The sequence below is a fragment of the Mustela putorius genome, unplaced genomic scaffold (genome assembly GCF_011764305.1).
Source record: "Mustela putorius furo isolate JIRA1106 unplaced genomic scaffold, ASM1176430v1.1 tig00000738_pilon_pilon_pilon, whole genome shotgun sequence".
NCBI lineage: Eukaryota > Metazoa > Chordata > Mammalia > Carnivora > Mustelidae > Mustela > Mustela putorius.
The window spans coordinates 594,899-609,683 of record NW_025421463.1 but is presented as its reverse complement, the minus strand read 5'-3'; the positions used below and the strand labels follow the sequence as shown (position 1 = coordinate 609,683).

The following is a 14,785-nucleotide window of genomic DNA, read 5'->3' as shown; positions in this document are numbered from 1 at the left end:
GGCCAGGACAGCTGTAGGCGAGCTCCAGGCTGACATCCAGCTGAACTTTCTGGCTCCTGGCCTGGTGCCTCCAGGAGCAGCCCTGGCCGCTCTGCTCAGGGGAACTCACACTTCCCCTGTTGGCCTGAGTGCAAAGAGCTCCAGCTTCCGCTCACCTCTCTTCCCCAGCCCGTCGGCCTCCTGCTCTGGGAGTTGCGAAGTTCGTCTAGACTCTAACCCAGATCCTGCCCGCGGCCTTCAAGCCAGTCTTTCTTGTTCCATCCTCGGTGGAGGCAGAACACGGCCATCACCACCACCCCTGGACCTGCCTCGGCCATTCTCTTCCCGCTCGTCTCTGTACAGCCATAGGCAAGGTCCCAGGGCCTCAGTTTCCCCTGGTGGGAGGAGGCATATGAGTCGGGTAGAAGGAAGACCCCAGAGGACAGTTCAAATCCTGACGTTGCCTCTGCTGGCTGTGTGACCTTGGGCAGAACTCTTCATTCTCTGTGCCTGGGTTTTCCCATCTGTAAAACAGAGCTAGCGCTGACCTATGTAGGGAAGGGGTATTGTGAAGATGGTGGGTACTGTGAACCAGACCCTGCGTCTGGCATGGTGGGAGTTCAGGGTTCCACAGAGCCTCTCACTTCTAAGGTCCCTAGACCTGCTGGGTGCAGGGACAGTCACAGCAGCAGCCCCCCTCTCCATCAGCAGAGAAACTGGGTGGAGGGTAAAAGAAACATCAGGGCCCCAACAAGTTTGCTGGAAAGTGAGCATTATGGGAAGGGGTGTGGTGGAAAGGCCTTCCTGGCCAGAGGGCACAGCTCCGGGGGAGGCCGGGCAGGGGCAGGGGGTGGTGTGGAGCTCCACAGGGAGCTCTGGGAAGGGCTGGCTTGCCGGCAGGGCAGGGGGATCTGCGTGGAGGCAGGGTGGGCACAGGCTTAGGAGAGGAGACAGAGGATCAGGAAGGCCTCTGAAAGCCTCGCCAAGGAACAGCCTGTGAGACCTGTGAGCTCTGACCGCAGACAGCCTGGGCGGTCCTGCGGGGGGGGGGGGGGCAGGGGCACAGCTGGGAGGGGTCCTGGTGCTAAAGCCCAGTTGTGAGCCAAGTGTGGGCAGGGGCACCCTCCACACACAGAAGGAGAGAGGTGGGCTGGGCCGGCACCACTTGCTCCACTATACCCACTCTAGAGAGGAAAACTGAGGCCCAGAGTTATGCCAGCACCCACCCAAAGCCTTTTCCTATCTGTCAGGCTGTCTCAGCCAGGGGCTGCCCCGGAGAATAGGCTGACACTCAGGGCAGGAGAGCCAAGTGAAGAGCCAGAGCCCCAGGAGATCAAGGCCAGGCGTGAGTCGCCACTATCCCCAGGGCCCAACCCAGGGCCCAGCCTCCAGCACCACAGAACAAGCGAATGAGCAAGGAATGAATGAATGCCTCATAGTCTGCCCACATCTGGCACCCGGTGACCGCCTCTTGGAGCACGGTGGGAAGGCAGGTCTGGGGAAGGAACACCCCTGGGCCATCATGGAGAGGGAGTCAGATACCTGGCATGCCCAGCTAGCTAAGAGCAGGGCGCCTGGAGCCCAGGAGGCAGACGCACCATGTGGAGGAGAACTAGCCACTGCGGGGGATGGAGGCTGTCTGGGGATGCTCCTGAAACTGTAGCCTCAGAGGCGGAGCCCGGGGCTGGGGGTCAGGTGGGCCCCCAGGCAGGCTGGGCGGTGTGAGCTCCACACCTCAGGCAGGGCCCCTCGGAGGATGTGCCAGGTGGCCCTGGGAGGCTGGGGCTGGGGTTGAACCATGGCCAAGAAGTAAGTACAGTCTGGGCACCGGGGCTGGGGCATTCTTGAAGCTCTTTCCTCATTCCTGGCCCTGTGGGAGTAGCCGGACCCCGGCTGCAGCCACCACCGCGGATTTGCTTACCGTCTCGCAGGGAACCAGGGCCTCCTGCGAAACTGCCCGGCCCAGGCGCAGGCCCCACGGGCCCCACTAACCACCAAGTGCTGGCCTGGGCCACCTCCTGCTCTCAGATGGGGAAACTGAGGCTATAGATTAGGCAGGGCCACCCTAGAGGTTACCCATGCCTGGCTGTTGGAAGGGTTGGGCTTGGGCTCCAAGTCCAGAGCTTTCTACATCCGTCTTCCTGTCTCCACACCCTCCAAGACGCCTCCTCCTTTAGAACCCCACCGAGTAGCTCCTCCGCTGGGGTCTGGGTCTGGGGCCAGGCTCCGTGGGTGCCCCGGCGGGCACAGTGTGGACGGGGCCTTGTTTGATCAGCGGTTCCGCCCGATGCCAGGCTGCCGGGACAGCGGGCAGTGGCCAAACCGGCCCCACCGCATGCCTTCCAGCCCTCGGCAGGAATGCCATTCATCCTTCTATGCTCACACGGCTACCGCAAGTGCGGGGGCCCGGCGGCACCCAGGCCTCCAAGGAGAAGCAGCAAGGCCTGGTGGCCAGCCAGGGGCTGCTGGGCTCCCAGGGGCCTCGGGCTGTCTTCCCAAGCCTGGGAGGGACTAGAAGCACCCAAGGGGGGCACCTGAGCAAAACCCCACCAGACACAAAGGATAGATCCACAGGGATCCCAAGGCCAGTCGGGGTCCAAAGCAGGAGACAGATGGATGGAGCCAGGCCTCCTGGCTGTGGGTCTTCTACCCTCAAGCCCCCCCTTCTCCTAAGAACAGCCCCCACCCAGCCCCATGAGTTGGCTCTGGCACCAGACCTGTGGCATCCTGTCCCCATACCCTGAGCCCAGACTGTCCAGAGACAGCCCGGGCTGTCCAGCAACCCAGCATCTGTTTTCAGCCACCACCGGCGGCCCCTGCTGGGAACTGTGGCCCCCAAAGGTGCCTGAAGGCTTGTACGACTCAAGGCCTCCCCTGGAACCTGTGCGACATGTGAGGACAGAGGTGCATGGGCACAGTGCCTACTCAGCCTGCACAGAGGGGAAAGGAAATCAGAAGGTGAGGCCCCCGAGGGCCGACGGGGCTTGAGCCTCAGGGTCCCCGTGGACAGCACGTTCGTCCCCACCCCCAGGGGGAGAGAGCCACAAGGGCGTCGCGTGGGCTCCGCACACACTCACTTCTGATTCCAGCTTTATTGGGACCGGACGCTCCCCTCCGGGGAAGGCAGGACACAGCCCATCCGAAACCCACCAGCTCTCTTCAAGTGGGAGGGCCACGGGGACACGCAGTACCCCGACCGCCCCCGCCCCCGCCCCACCCGGGCCACACTGACCCCTCTCACCCGAGGGAGGGGCTGCCGCTGACAGACTCTTGAGGAGGGTTTCGGCAGAGGCGCCTGGATAATACGTGTGACTCGATGGCATCCAGGGCCCCAAGAGTCCATTTCAAGCAGAAGGAGGAGCCTGGCTCGGGGCACTGCGTGAGGCTGTCCCCTCCCTCCAGTACCCAGTGTAGGTCACAATAATTTAAAAGACACGATAGACATTTCGACGCTATATAACAATATAAGTTAACCGGGCCTGTGGACTTGGAGTGTCCTGGGACCCGGAGAGGAGGGGACCGGGGCGGGGCATTCACCGTGGCCTGGAGGTGCCGGGAGCAGCAGCTGATGGAGTGTCCTGGCATCCCCACGGGGTAGATGCCAGGGCCAGGGCCCAGAGAGTGTCACTCACCCCAGGCTAATGTCGGGCCCACTTGGCTTGTCAGCTGCCTGAGGACACATTTCCACAGGTTTCTGCATGAAAATACCCTAAACTGGGGGCCGGGGGGTGGACACACGAGCAGCGGAGGGCAACACACCAGGAGCCAGCCGCACACCACCCTGGCCGGCAAGCCACTCCCCGAGGGAGGGTGGACGTGTTCGCAGAGGACATGTCAGCCCCGAGTCCCAGGGTTCTGGTCTCTCCCCAGCCCGCACATGAGACCTGAGCAGGGACCCCTCTCAAGTTTGAGGGTGAGTTGAACTTCAGGGGAGGGTGGGTGTGTAGGTAGGGACCCTGGGGGAGGGGTCTGGAGCTCAGACACCTGCCGGGACAGCAGGCTGGCTCTAAGCTTTCTCAGCATTGGAGTCAGGGCCCAAGGAGTAGGACTGGACACAGAGGCCATAGAGAAGCCCCAGCAGGCATCTCTGGGGGTACAGGTCCCTGTGTGGCGGGCGGCAGGGAAGGAGGGGTACCGCCCGATTTCTCAAAACATGGGGGCAGTCTCAAGCCACCCTGGGTGTCCCCAGAGCATGTTGCCCAGGGTCAGGATGCCCGAGCCAAGGCAGGAGCCTCCGCTCATCACTTCAGGGTCTCTGGCTCATTCTTGAGCCCTTCATCTATCAAAGAAGGCAGATACCCCTGACCCGCCCCCCACCCGCCAGCCCACCGCCAGCCAGCAGGGCTGTCCAAGGCTTCCGGTTGGCTCCGGGCAGGAGTGGGCTCTGTAAACTGAGGCTGCTGGGCTGGCGGGGGCACTGGGCAGGGGGGACAGCATTAGGGAGGGGACGCAGCACTCCTGGAGCCTGAGGTGGGGGACATTTTGATTTGTGTGATACGATTTTCAAGAAGGGTCCCTGTCCGTGGCTCTCCTCGGCCCTCTGGGGGCAGGGTCAGAGGGTGCTGTGCAGGGGGGATGCTCCCTGTCCAGAAACGGGAGAGCAAGTGGGGGTCCCAGGGGCTGCGCTCACACGGGGTACACTTAGGACTGGCTATGCCTTAGTGCTACTCTTCTCTGATACTAACGACACATAAATAAACTTGGTCAACATCTGCCCGGGCCACCCCGAGGCCCCGGGCGGCGGGTGCGGCCAGGGGAAGGGTCCCGCGTGGGGGCCCGCGTGGCGTGGCCGGCCGCATGGCATTTCCACGTCGTCCGTGCCACCAGGCGGGGGAGGGGACGCTCGAGTCCCGGAGGGTCCGCTTCCCCAGAGAAAAGCAGGAACTCCCTAGGCCCCAGAGGGACACCTCTGGGCTGGTCCGGGACAGGGCTCGGCCACAAGAAGAGACCAGCGGGGCGGGAAGGAGCCCCCCGCAGTGGGGGGCGGCGGGGGCGCGCGCCGAGCGGTGTGCGCGTGCGCATGCGCGCCTGCGGGGCGCTCACTTGCAGGTGAAGACCTCGGTGCGCTCGCTGCACGTGTTGCACTTGACGAAGCAGCACCAGTGGAACTTGCAGTTGCACTGCCACACCTTGGTGTACTGGTGCGTGTTGTAGCCGCGGCCGCAGCACATGGTGTCGCAGCCGTCCGCGCCCGGGGACGTGCGGTTGCACAGGCGGCCCTGCGTGCCCACGCTGCCCGTGGCCGCGTCCTCCTCGCAGTAGTTGGGCGACTTCTCGATGTACACCAGGTCCGTCTCCATGGGCTTCTGGTAGCTGCGCAGCTGCTTGATGCGCAGGAAGGTGGGCTGCCGCAGGCGGCTGGCCCGCACCACCTCCACCTGCACCGCCGCGTTGTACTTCTCCTTGAGCATGTGGCCCACCTCGCGGAACTTGGGCAGCGTGGTCCAGCACGTCTTGGTGGTGCACGAGCCCGACACGCCGTGGCATTTGCACTCCAGCTTCATGCGCTCCTCCAGGACCTGTGGGCAGCAGGGCTCAGTGTGCGGGGCCGGGGCCTGGGCTACCCCGCCCCACCCCCGACCCCACCCCTCCAGGGCCTGTGGGCAACAGGGCAGGAGCTCAGTGTGCACGGGTGGCCCTGGTCTGGGCACCCCGCCCCTACCCTCCCTTGCCTCCAGCCTAGCGCCCCCCCCCACTTCCCGCTGTAGGGTCCCGCCTGAGTGCCTCCCCGGCCCAAGCCTCCCTCTTCTCATCCACCTAGTGGGGCTGCTGACCGTAGGTCCCCACTGCAGAGGACCTCGGGAAGGTCCAGTGAGAATATCCGGGATGCAACAGAGCCCGGCGTATGCTTATCAAATGTGGTTCACTAAATTTTCACAATCCTTCAGGTCAATGCGCCAATGTGGAAACTGAGGCCCGGCGGCACGCGGCTTCCTGCACGTCGCAGGGCAGCACGTGGAAAAGCTGGGGCTTCCGCCCAGCCTGGTGGGGTGCAGGTGCCCCGCGGGGAGCCCCACCCAGCTACGGTCGGTTCTTAGGACGTGCCAGTCCCCACCTCTCCTTTGTACTTCCGCCCTCCTGCCCAGGGTAGGGCCCAGTATGTAGTTGGTGCTTAATAAAGGGCTGTTCAGTGGTATTTGCACGGAGCTCTGTGCGTGTCTGCTGAAGGACAGAGTGGGGGGACGAGCAGGGGTGAGGGCACGGGTCAGCGAGGCCCAGGCGTGCCGCCTGCTGGGAAGCCGGCCCCCGACTCTGTTGTTCTTTCTTCCCGGCTCCCCGAGGGCCCGTGATGGGCGCAGCCGTGTGTTTTCCTTGGGCCTCCTCCGTGGTCCCGGAAGGCCGATTCCCAGAGCCAGCCCTGACCCCAGGTACTCATTTACCTGGATCGAAAGGGCCCTGCCAGCAGACCTGATTAAAGATGGGGAATCATTAGCCGCCGGCCCGCGGCTGAAGAAGGACCATTTGTCAGCTGTCTCGGCCCCACGGGCCTCACCTGGGCAGCCCCACCCGGAGGGAACTTGGCCGCCCCCCCCGCCCCCCGCCTCCTGGGCCAGAACCCCAGCCCTGGCCCAGACGAGGAGCCCCACGGGGAATGAATGACTGAATGAATGAGAGGAACATCGCACAGGGCCCGCCACTATCCTGATCACTTTCCCTGCCCTGCCGTCATGACGCCCTGGTCTTGGGCAAGGACCTCGGGGGCCCACAGTCCAGCATGGGGAACGGAAGAAGAAGCCTACGCAAACCATCCAGGGTGGGGGTTCCGGGGGCTGGTCCCTGCCGTGGTAAGGGGGCTTCCCGCAGGAGGGGTGCCTGCATGGAGTGTGGATGGGGAAAGACGAGCTGCTCATCTGGGCAGAGAGGACAGTGCTCCAGGAGGGGGAGGGGGCAGACAAGGTCTGTGGAGGAGAGGTTCGGCCCACGTGAGCGTCTCGAGGGTGCTGGGTGGCCCCTGAGGATGGTGTCCTGGATGGGAGGGGGTGGGGGTGCGTGGGACTGCCTGGTCCAGCATCCTGTGGATGATGTGCTGCGGGGGAGACCTGGAGGCTGGCATGGGGAGAAGGAGGGGAGGCCCCACTGTCAAGAGGAAGGAATATTCCAAGCTGGAATTACAGAGCCATGGGGTGTCTGGGTTGAGGCATGAACCAGAAGTCTGCCCTGGGGGTCTATGGAGGGGGGACCCCCTCCGGGGGGAAGCACATCCTGTCTGCCTCCTGCCCCTCTCCCCGCCCTCCTGTCCGTCCTTTTCCCTCCCTCACCCGTACCCCATGTTCATCTTTGCTTTAACCCTCCCCTCCCCAGAAAGACCCTTCCCCCACCAACCCACCCTTCAAGGCCAGCAAGCTTCTCTTGCCCTGACCACACTGCCTGCCACATACGACCCCCAGGCCAAGAGCTGACCTGATGGACGGCCTTCTCAGAGTCCCCAGTGCACTGGACTGCTGGCCCAGGAGATGCCTCCTCCGACAGGCTGTGATGGCCTGAGACCCGCCAGGGCTGTCCAGGCCAGGTGGCCCAGGCTACCCCCACCCCCGCCCTGCCCCCATCTCCCTGTCCTCACCAAGGCCAGGCGGCCCCACACCCACTGCCCACCCGGGCACATTCAGACCACGCGCGGCCAGGCCGGGACGGTGGGCAGATGAAGCCGATTGGGCAGCTGTCTGCGAGTGGGGAGCCGCATCCTCGCTTGGCTGGGTCCCCGGGGACCGAGCCTGTCCTGGGAAGTGATCACAGGATTCAAGAATGTGCCGTTTCCGTCTCCAGCGCCCTCGAGATAAGAGTGACATCGATGGTGGCGCCAGCCCTGCTGCCCCAGGAGACCACCTGGGAGGGCGCAGCGTGACCAGCCTCGCCCAGAGAAGTGGGACCTCGGTTTCCCCCGTCGGGGGTGGAACGGGGGCCTCCAGGAAAAGGCCAACCTGGTGTTCTTTCTGGAATAAGGGCACGGCCCAGGCTCTAGGAATAGTGCTCTGTTGTGGCCAAGCTTGGGGGGGGATGCGGTGGTCACAGTATCCTCACGTCCACAGAAGGCACATAACCCGCCACTTGGGCACTGGCCTCGGGCAGGAGGGATGGAAGCAGCACATACGCCTCACACATTGCTTTCTGGGGCCTCAGTGGTGGCCTGACCCTCCGTGGGTGTGTGAGGCCCGGGGTGGGGGACGGTAAGGTCCACGTCGGCTTCACCCTCTCACCCCGGCCACCGTGTGAGTTGGGCACGGGCACCAAGCAAGGGAGAGAGGGAGTCCTGTGCCCCCTCCCCCCACCTGGGGACCCAATGTGGCCAGCAGCTTCTCTACCAGGGATTTGCATAAGTCACCCCTCCTGGACCCTGGGTTTTCATCCAGAATGGTGAGCCCCCTGGGGCAGGACCAGCTTGGACCCAAGATGAGGTCAGGTTAGGGCTGTAGCCCCTAATGGGGGTCCTGCCTGAGCTCCCAGGGCTTGGGACCCTTCTCAGCGATGGCTTTAGACCTCTGTCACCCCCAGGAAGAGCCCGGGGACATCCCAACAGCAGACCTCCCCGGCTGGGCTGGCTCCTGCCTTACAGGGCAGTAGGCGCAAAGATCTGCTGCTCTGGCGTGGCCTCCCTCTGCACCCAACTGCTCCTGCCCATCCCGTCGGGACCGCACAGCAGGGTAACTGCTCAGTAAAGGCCATGCTGTCCAGGGGAGGGCTGGGCAGGGCGGCCCTGGTGTCAGTCTCGCAGAAGCTGGTGGTACGTGGGTCTCCTGCTCAGCCTGTCTGACCCTATCCCACCAGGGGCCTGGTGAGCTGAACAGTGTCTCCCCGTTAGGAAGCTCAGGATGTGCCCTTGTTTGGAAATAAGCCTTTGCAGGTGTAATTAAGGTTCGAGAGGAGGTTATCCTGGATCAGGGTGTGTCCTAACCCCAAGGACAGGTGTCCTTGTAAGGGACAGAAAAGAAATCAGGCCCAGAGCTGGAGACCACGTGCAGATGGGGTCAAGCAGGGTTATGAAGCCACCAGACAAGGAGCCACCAAGAGGAAGGCAGGGTCCTGCCCCAGAGCCATCAGAGGGCATGGCCCTGCTGAACCCTGGGTTTAGGACTTCTGGCTCCAGAACTATGAGAATAATTTCTGTTGCTTTGAGCCATCCAGGCTGTGGGACTTCACGTGGCCCCGGTGAGCTTGCTTCCCACCCAACTTGCTGAACTTTGGCCCCGGAGAGTCAGACGTAGCCCGGACACACTCTGATGGGACCAGAAAGAAGGTCCAGACTCAGCTCTTATGGAAACCTCAAAAGCCATGCCCCCACCCCACCATGATCAGTGCTGCGGGGAGCCGAAGGACCCCTGCCCTGCAGGGTCATGGCTGTCACCACCAGTGTCCTTTGCCAAGGGCTCGGGCCGCACGCGTGCTTCACAGCTCGGGCTCGGGGTGGCTGGAAGGCCCTCAGGGAGGGGGACGAGGTGCATCATGTCACTGTGCAGGGTGCATCATGTCACTGTGCAGAGGAGGGACTCGCAGACAGGGAGGGGTGGTGCTGGCCCCAGAATCCTGGCTGCTGACCCCAGGAGAGCTCCTTCCTGCAGCCTGCCTGCCCTGCTGGGTCCTCTCCCCACAACCTGCCTCTCCCCTACTCCCCGTCTCAGTTCACGGCTTCACGGTCCTAAACCCGACGTGCTGACCCTCCCGCACCCAGGCCCCCTGCCATGACGCCTACGGCCCAGAATCCAGCCAGAATCCTGCGTGGTTGCCGTGGCCCCCTGCACTGGGAGGCCTATCCACGTGCCAGCCGCTTGCCTGCCTGGACACCCTGAGCTGGGCCAGCAGGCCCCCTGCACCGCATACACTACCCGAGGCACACCCCCACCCCACCCACCCCGGCCCCCCAGCCCTGCCTCGCTGGCGCTGCTCCCTCCACCTGGAGGGCGCTTTCCCCCATCTCTGCGGCTTCCTCGAACTCTTCCCACCAAGCACGAACCAGAGCTCAGGCCACGGGAGCCGTCAGGGCTTCGGCCGCCCACTGTGGGCCTCCGCGGCCTCATGTGTGAAATGGAGATGGTGAGACCTTCTTCCCAGGGGTGTTAGAAAACCCTGCGTCAGGACCTAAGCTACTGCAGAGGCTCAAGGGCCAGCGGTTGCACCCAGGGCACAGCACACCTCCTCCGGGGAGCCCTCCTCATGCCTTGCCTTCCTCCGCCTCTCCCAGCTCAGGTGGAGACCTGACTGCCCACAAGCTGTCTGTGAGCTCCTCGGAGGCACAGACTGTGTCACTCCTTTTTTCTGTCTGTCTGTCCCTTCGTTTTACAATCATTTACTAGCCACTGACTGCTTACGTCTACAAGATAGTCGATCCCTTGGCCTGGCATTCAAGGCTGTCCCAGCCCGGGCTTTGCTTACTCCTTGGGCAGCCCCTGCCCCGAGCACGCCCTCCTGCCGGGGCTCTTCTCAGCGCTGGCGAGTCCTTCAAGGCTCTGCTTAGACATCACCACCCCCAGAAAGCTTCTGCTCCCTCCCCCCAGGGTCTCCCAGCTCTCACTGCCCCAGGGTACGGCCTCTGTACCCCTCATGAGGACCCAGCTGGTGCCGGGTCTTCCTCCGCCTCGTCTCCTGTGCCTGGCCCAGCTAACACCTGGCCCAGAGAAGGGACAAGGAGTGTTTGTTGAGTGAACGAGTGTGCAGCTGGCTCACTGTGGTCCCTGGGGCAGAGGCAGGCAAGTCTGTCCTGCAGAGACCCGCAGGGCCTGGTGCCCGGGGCGCAGCCCCTGGGGCCGGGGAGCCAGACCTGGAGAGGCGTTCCGCTCGGCTGGCGCCCTATCTCGGGCCATCTTGCCGCCATGGCGGCCGCTCCTCCCAGCCCAGTATCTGGGGCCCTCATCTCCCTGAGGCGGGGCCGGGCTCACCCTGACTTCTGCCCCAGTGTGGTCCTGCCCGGACCTCCTCCGTTACTGCCCCACCGCGCTGCTCCGCCCGGGTGTGAGGCTGGCGGCTCCTGGGGTTTCCGCCCTTCCTCAGGCTGTTCCTGCCTCCTGGGAACATCCCTTCCTTCAGTCCAGCAGGCAGTCTGAGCCAAAGGTGCCTCCTCCAGGAAGCTTTCCCGGTGTGCTGGTACGACCCGTCTGGTACCAGGGCAGGGACACGGAACTATGGCCCAGGGGCCACCCCCACACTGGGTCCTGGTCTCAGCCTTGCCACGCGCCACTGAGAACCAGAGCCCCACCCCCAGCCTCAGTCTTCAGACCTCTGGAATGGGAACCTCAGAGCTGCCGGGAGGCTCAGACGGGGCTTCGTGCCCAGTGCCCCCCACCGCACACCTCCAGGGTCCAGGCCCCCAAGCACACCCCCAGGTGGGGAAGGAGAGCCCAGGTGAGGCCGCAGCCGCTCCCCCTGTCCCCGCCCGGGCCGCCCGCCCTACCTTCCTGCCGGCCTCGTTGTTGTGCAGGTTCATGAGGCGCCGGGCGTTCTTCTTGATCTCGCGGGCGTCCACGAAGCGCCGGGAGAAGTCGATGCCGTAGCGCACGTCGGCGGAGCACCCGCCCCACTTCCAGCCCTCGGCCTGGTTGTAGTAACCCTGCTTCTCGCGGTCACACCCGCAGTTGCTCAGGTTCCCCTGGCTGCAGGCGGCCGTGACGGCGTGCGCCACGCCAGCCGCGGTGATGGCGTAGGTGAAGGCGGCCTCGCGGCTCCCTGCAGGGGGATGGTGTGCGCATGGTGAGGCCCCGCAGGGCTCGGCCCCGGCCCGCTGCTGGCCCCTGGTGCGACCCCGCCTTGGCGCTGGCCCTCTCTGGGCTGCCGACTCGGCTCAGGGGGTGGCAGGTCCTGGGTCTCAGGCCATGATGAGGACGGTGCCTGGGGTTCCGTGGGCACTCGGTGTGGGCCCTGGCCCCACCACCAGCGACCACTGCTATCTCTCCCTGTCCCAAGAGCCTGGACTGGGTGGGGCGGGGGGGGGAGGGCAGAGAGGGGTGCATTTTCCCCAAACCTGGGAGAGATCCCAGGCGCCCTCACCCAGCAGCCGAGAACCAGGCAGAATCCACACATCTCAGAGCACCCCAATTCCAGGCTCTGTGTTGCCGCCTTCCTGTCTCTGACCACCGGCTGTCACCCATCACCAGGCCCAGCTTCCTGCACCTTTCCTCTCTTCCAGCCTCCCTGCCTGACTCCGAGGCCCCCAGAACTGCCCAGACCTTGGGCTCCAGTCCTCCCCAGCTCCCTCATGCCCCAGCCACCAGCCTGGGAGCCCACAGTGCAGTTTGGGCTCCTCTGTTCTATACCTGCTTTGCTCCTCCTCTGCCTGAGCTGGGAAGGGCCCGAGGCCAGCCGGCTTCCCCGTCCCGCCTCCCCGTTCTCGGCCCCAAACAACAACTCTTTCCTTCCAGTGCTGTTCTCGGCCCCAAACAACAACTCTTTCCTTCCAGTGCTGTTCACATGCTCCTGGGCGTCTCCTGGTCTTTTGAAGGGAATTTCCTCCCCCTTCTCAAATCCTAATGACCTTCCAAGGCCGGGTCCGACGCCTCCTCTTCCAGGCAGCCTTTCCAGACTGCCAGCCAGCAGGGAGCCCTGGCTGACCCCTTCCCCTCAGCCCCAGATCTGGCTCCTCATCGCTCGTGACTGTCCTCGGAGTTGGCTCTGTCACTGAGCCGTCCTGGCTCCAGAGGGGCTATGGGCTCCCCGCTGGAGGGCTTCAGCACTGATTCAGTCTTTATTCTCCATGGGCTCTGGCTGGGCATCCGGACACCTTGGCCCGTCCCCTCTTGCCCATGAGCTCCAAGGCTCTCTGTGGGCCACGTGGCAGGTATGTGTGGCCCTCTGTAGCCGGCACCATGGGCGTGGAAATCAGGGACATCCCCGTGCTTGCACAGGCCCCGTACCTGTGACCACCACTACCCCATTACTGCGGCGAGAGCAATCACCCCCAGATGGGGAGGGTTGAAGTTCAAGTCATGTCCTTTCCATGAACATCCATGAAGCACCACCGACTTGCCCGCCGTGATCGGCCTTGGGTATGTGCTCTCGGGTCTACCTCCTCACCTACCAGCCCTCTGGGGGGAGCTTCCCCTGGGGCTCTCCCTCTGTGGGGTTCCTGTTCCCTGGGGTTTCTCCCATCTGGACTGAGGACCAGGTTAGGACCTGCTGGTCTTGGAGGCCCCGTGTGGAGGAGGCTTCACCTCTGTCGCCAAAGAGAGGCGACGGCACCCTGGAAACTTCCCTCCTCTGAGGGAGAGTGGTGTCGGCGGTCCTGGTCTGCAAAGGACACAGGACTGCCCCGGGGGCCCTTGCTGCCCACCCCTGCCCCCACCCTGCCTGGGGTCAGTGCCCGATCCCCCGAGACCTGCTGACCAACAGCATGGGTTCTGCGCCCCTGGCACGCCCCCCCCCACCCGTGAGAAGAATCTCTCAGCACAGATCCCTTTTGAGAAGCACCAAGGCCCCCAGCCGGGCACTGTCCAGGTGGGCTGGCTGGGAGCTCCAAGGTCAAGCCCAGGGAGAATATGGGGCCTCGGCCTCCCCGGATTCAAGTTAGGTCAAGGTGATCTGAAGGGAAGGGCATCGCATTACCGAGCTCCCGGCTGTTGCCCAAGCCCAGCAGGGTCTGCCGACAAGCTCCCCACATGGACCCTTAGGGTGCAGGGGAGTGTGCGGTAAACTGCATCAGGGGTTCCAGGATAGGAGGTGACCACGGAGCTCTTCGAGAAGGGCTGAGGGGTCCAAGAACCTCGATGATGTCCCCACCTGCCTCTCTGAGTGGCGGAGTCTAGGAAGGCTTCCTGGAGGAGGTGACACCTCCTTAAGTAAAGGGAATCTTAACAAGAAGTTAGACTTAACTCCCTGCAAGTGCATAGGAGTGTGTGTGTGTGGTGTGTGAGGGTGTACGTGTATGGCGTGTGTTTACGGAGTGTCTTTGTGGCCCGTGGCCGTGTGCGGTGGGTGCGTGTGCTCTGGGCAGGGGACACGGCAGGAGCAAAGGTGCCAAGGTGTGAAACAGGTTGCTTATCTGGTGCTAGAAGTATGAGCTCAAGCGTAGGAAGGAAAGAGGCCATCGGGATCAGGAGGAGCCAGGCATGGGTGGCCAGAGACACCCCTGAAGCACACAGTGCTTTCTGTCCTGGTGCCAGGACCAGGGCTGCGGATCCCACACCAATGCTCTCACTCGCCGTCTCTCCCGGTGCACTAGACACCCTCACGCTCGCGTCTGTTCTCCCCGAGCACTGAGACAGTCGTGTGAGGCGCTTCATCATGGTTCCAGCCCAGGCAAGCCCATCAAACTCGGGGTTAGTGGCCGGAGCAGGATCGGAATCAAGGCCCAGAGAGGCCGAGGGAGGGTGTCTTTGCAGCTCAGTGACTTCATGCAGAAGAGAAGGGGAGAGGAGGCACCTATGGGGGACTTTGGGAAGGAGATGCCGCTCTTTGGACCCTCTGTGGACCTTGGGGCTCAGCGACCGGTCGGCAGGGGAGCACAGGTGGGAGCCAGCCTCAGAGAGGGCACGTCCCAAGCTCAGCGCCTTGGAGGTGGGGTAGAGATCTCACAAGATTGTGCAATCACACCTAGAGGCCTGGCCCATGGAGTTACAAGTCCCAGGATGGAGTGGGCGTTCCCTCGGAGGCCCTGGGACAGGCCACCCAGCCCCCTTCTGCCCAAAATTCAACTTGGCGCCTCCGGCGTCCTGCTGTCCCAAAGCCTGCAGGCCGGCAAGCAGGTCCAGAGTCCCGTGCGCTTGGAGGACAGTTCTCAAAAGCCTCCCTCTGTCCTTTGTGAGAGTTCCCGGCACCCCCCGGTTTATACCCAAGCCCAGCACCGACTCCGGTTACTCATCGGTTACTCACAGGGCGGCCACTCCCG

General features: G+C 63.8%; 1 protein-coding gene across 5 annotated transcripts in view; it reads right to left on the bottom strand.

Annotated features, from left to right (window-relative positions):
- Positions 1 to 3,056: 3,056 nt before the first annotated feature.
- The window catches only part of WNT7B (Wnt family member 7B), a 47,973-nt gene continuing 36,244 nt past the window's right edge, over positions 3,057 to 14,785 (bottom strand). For all 5 annotated transcript variants that reach the window (XM_045083697.1, XM_004771102.3, XM_013045175.2 and 2 more), the window contains 2 exons: positions 11,360 to 11,631; positions 3,057 to 5,498 (listed from right to left, as the gene is read on the bottom strand). In XM_045083697.1, the coding sequence (XP_044939632.1) occupies positions 5,019 to 5,498; positions 11,360 to 11,631 (752 nt within the window). In that variant the 3' untranslated portion in view covers positions 3,057 to 5,018. The remainder of the gene's footprint in view (positions 5,499 to 11,359; positions 11,632 to 14,785) is intronic.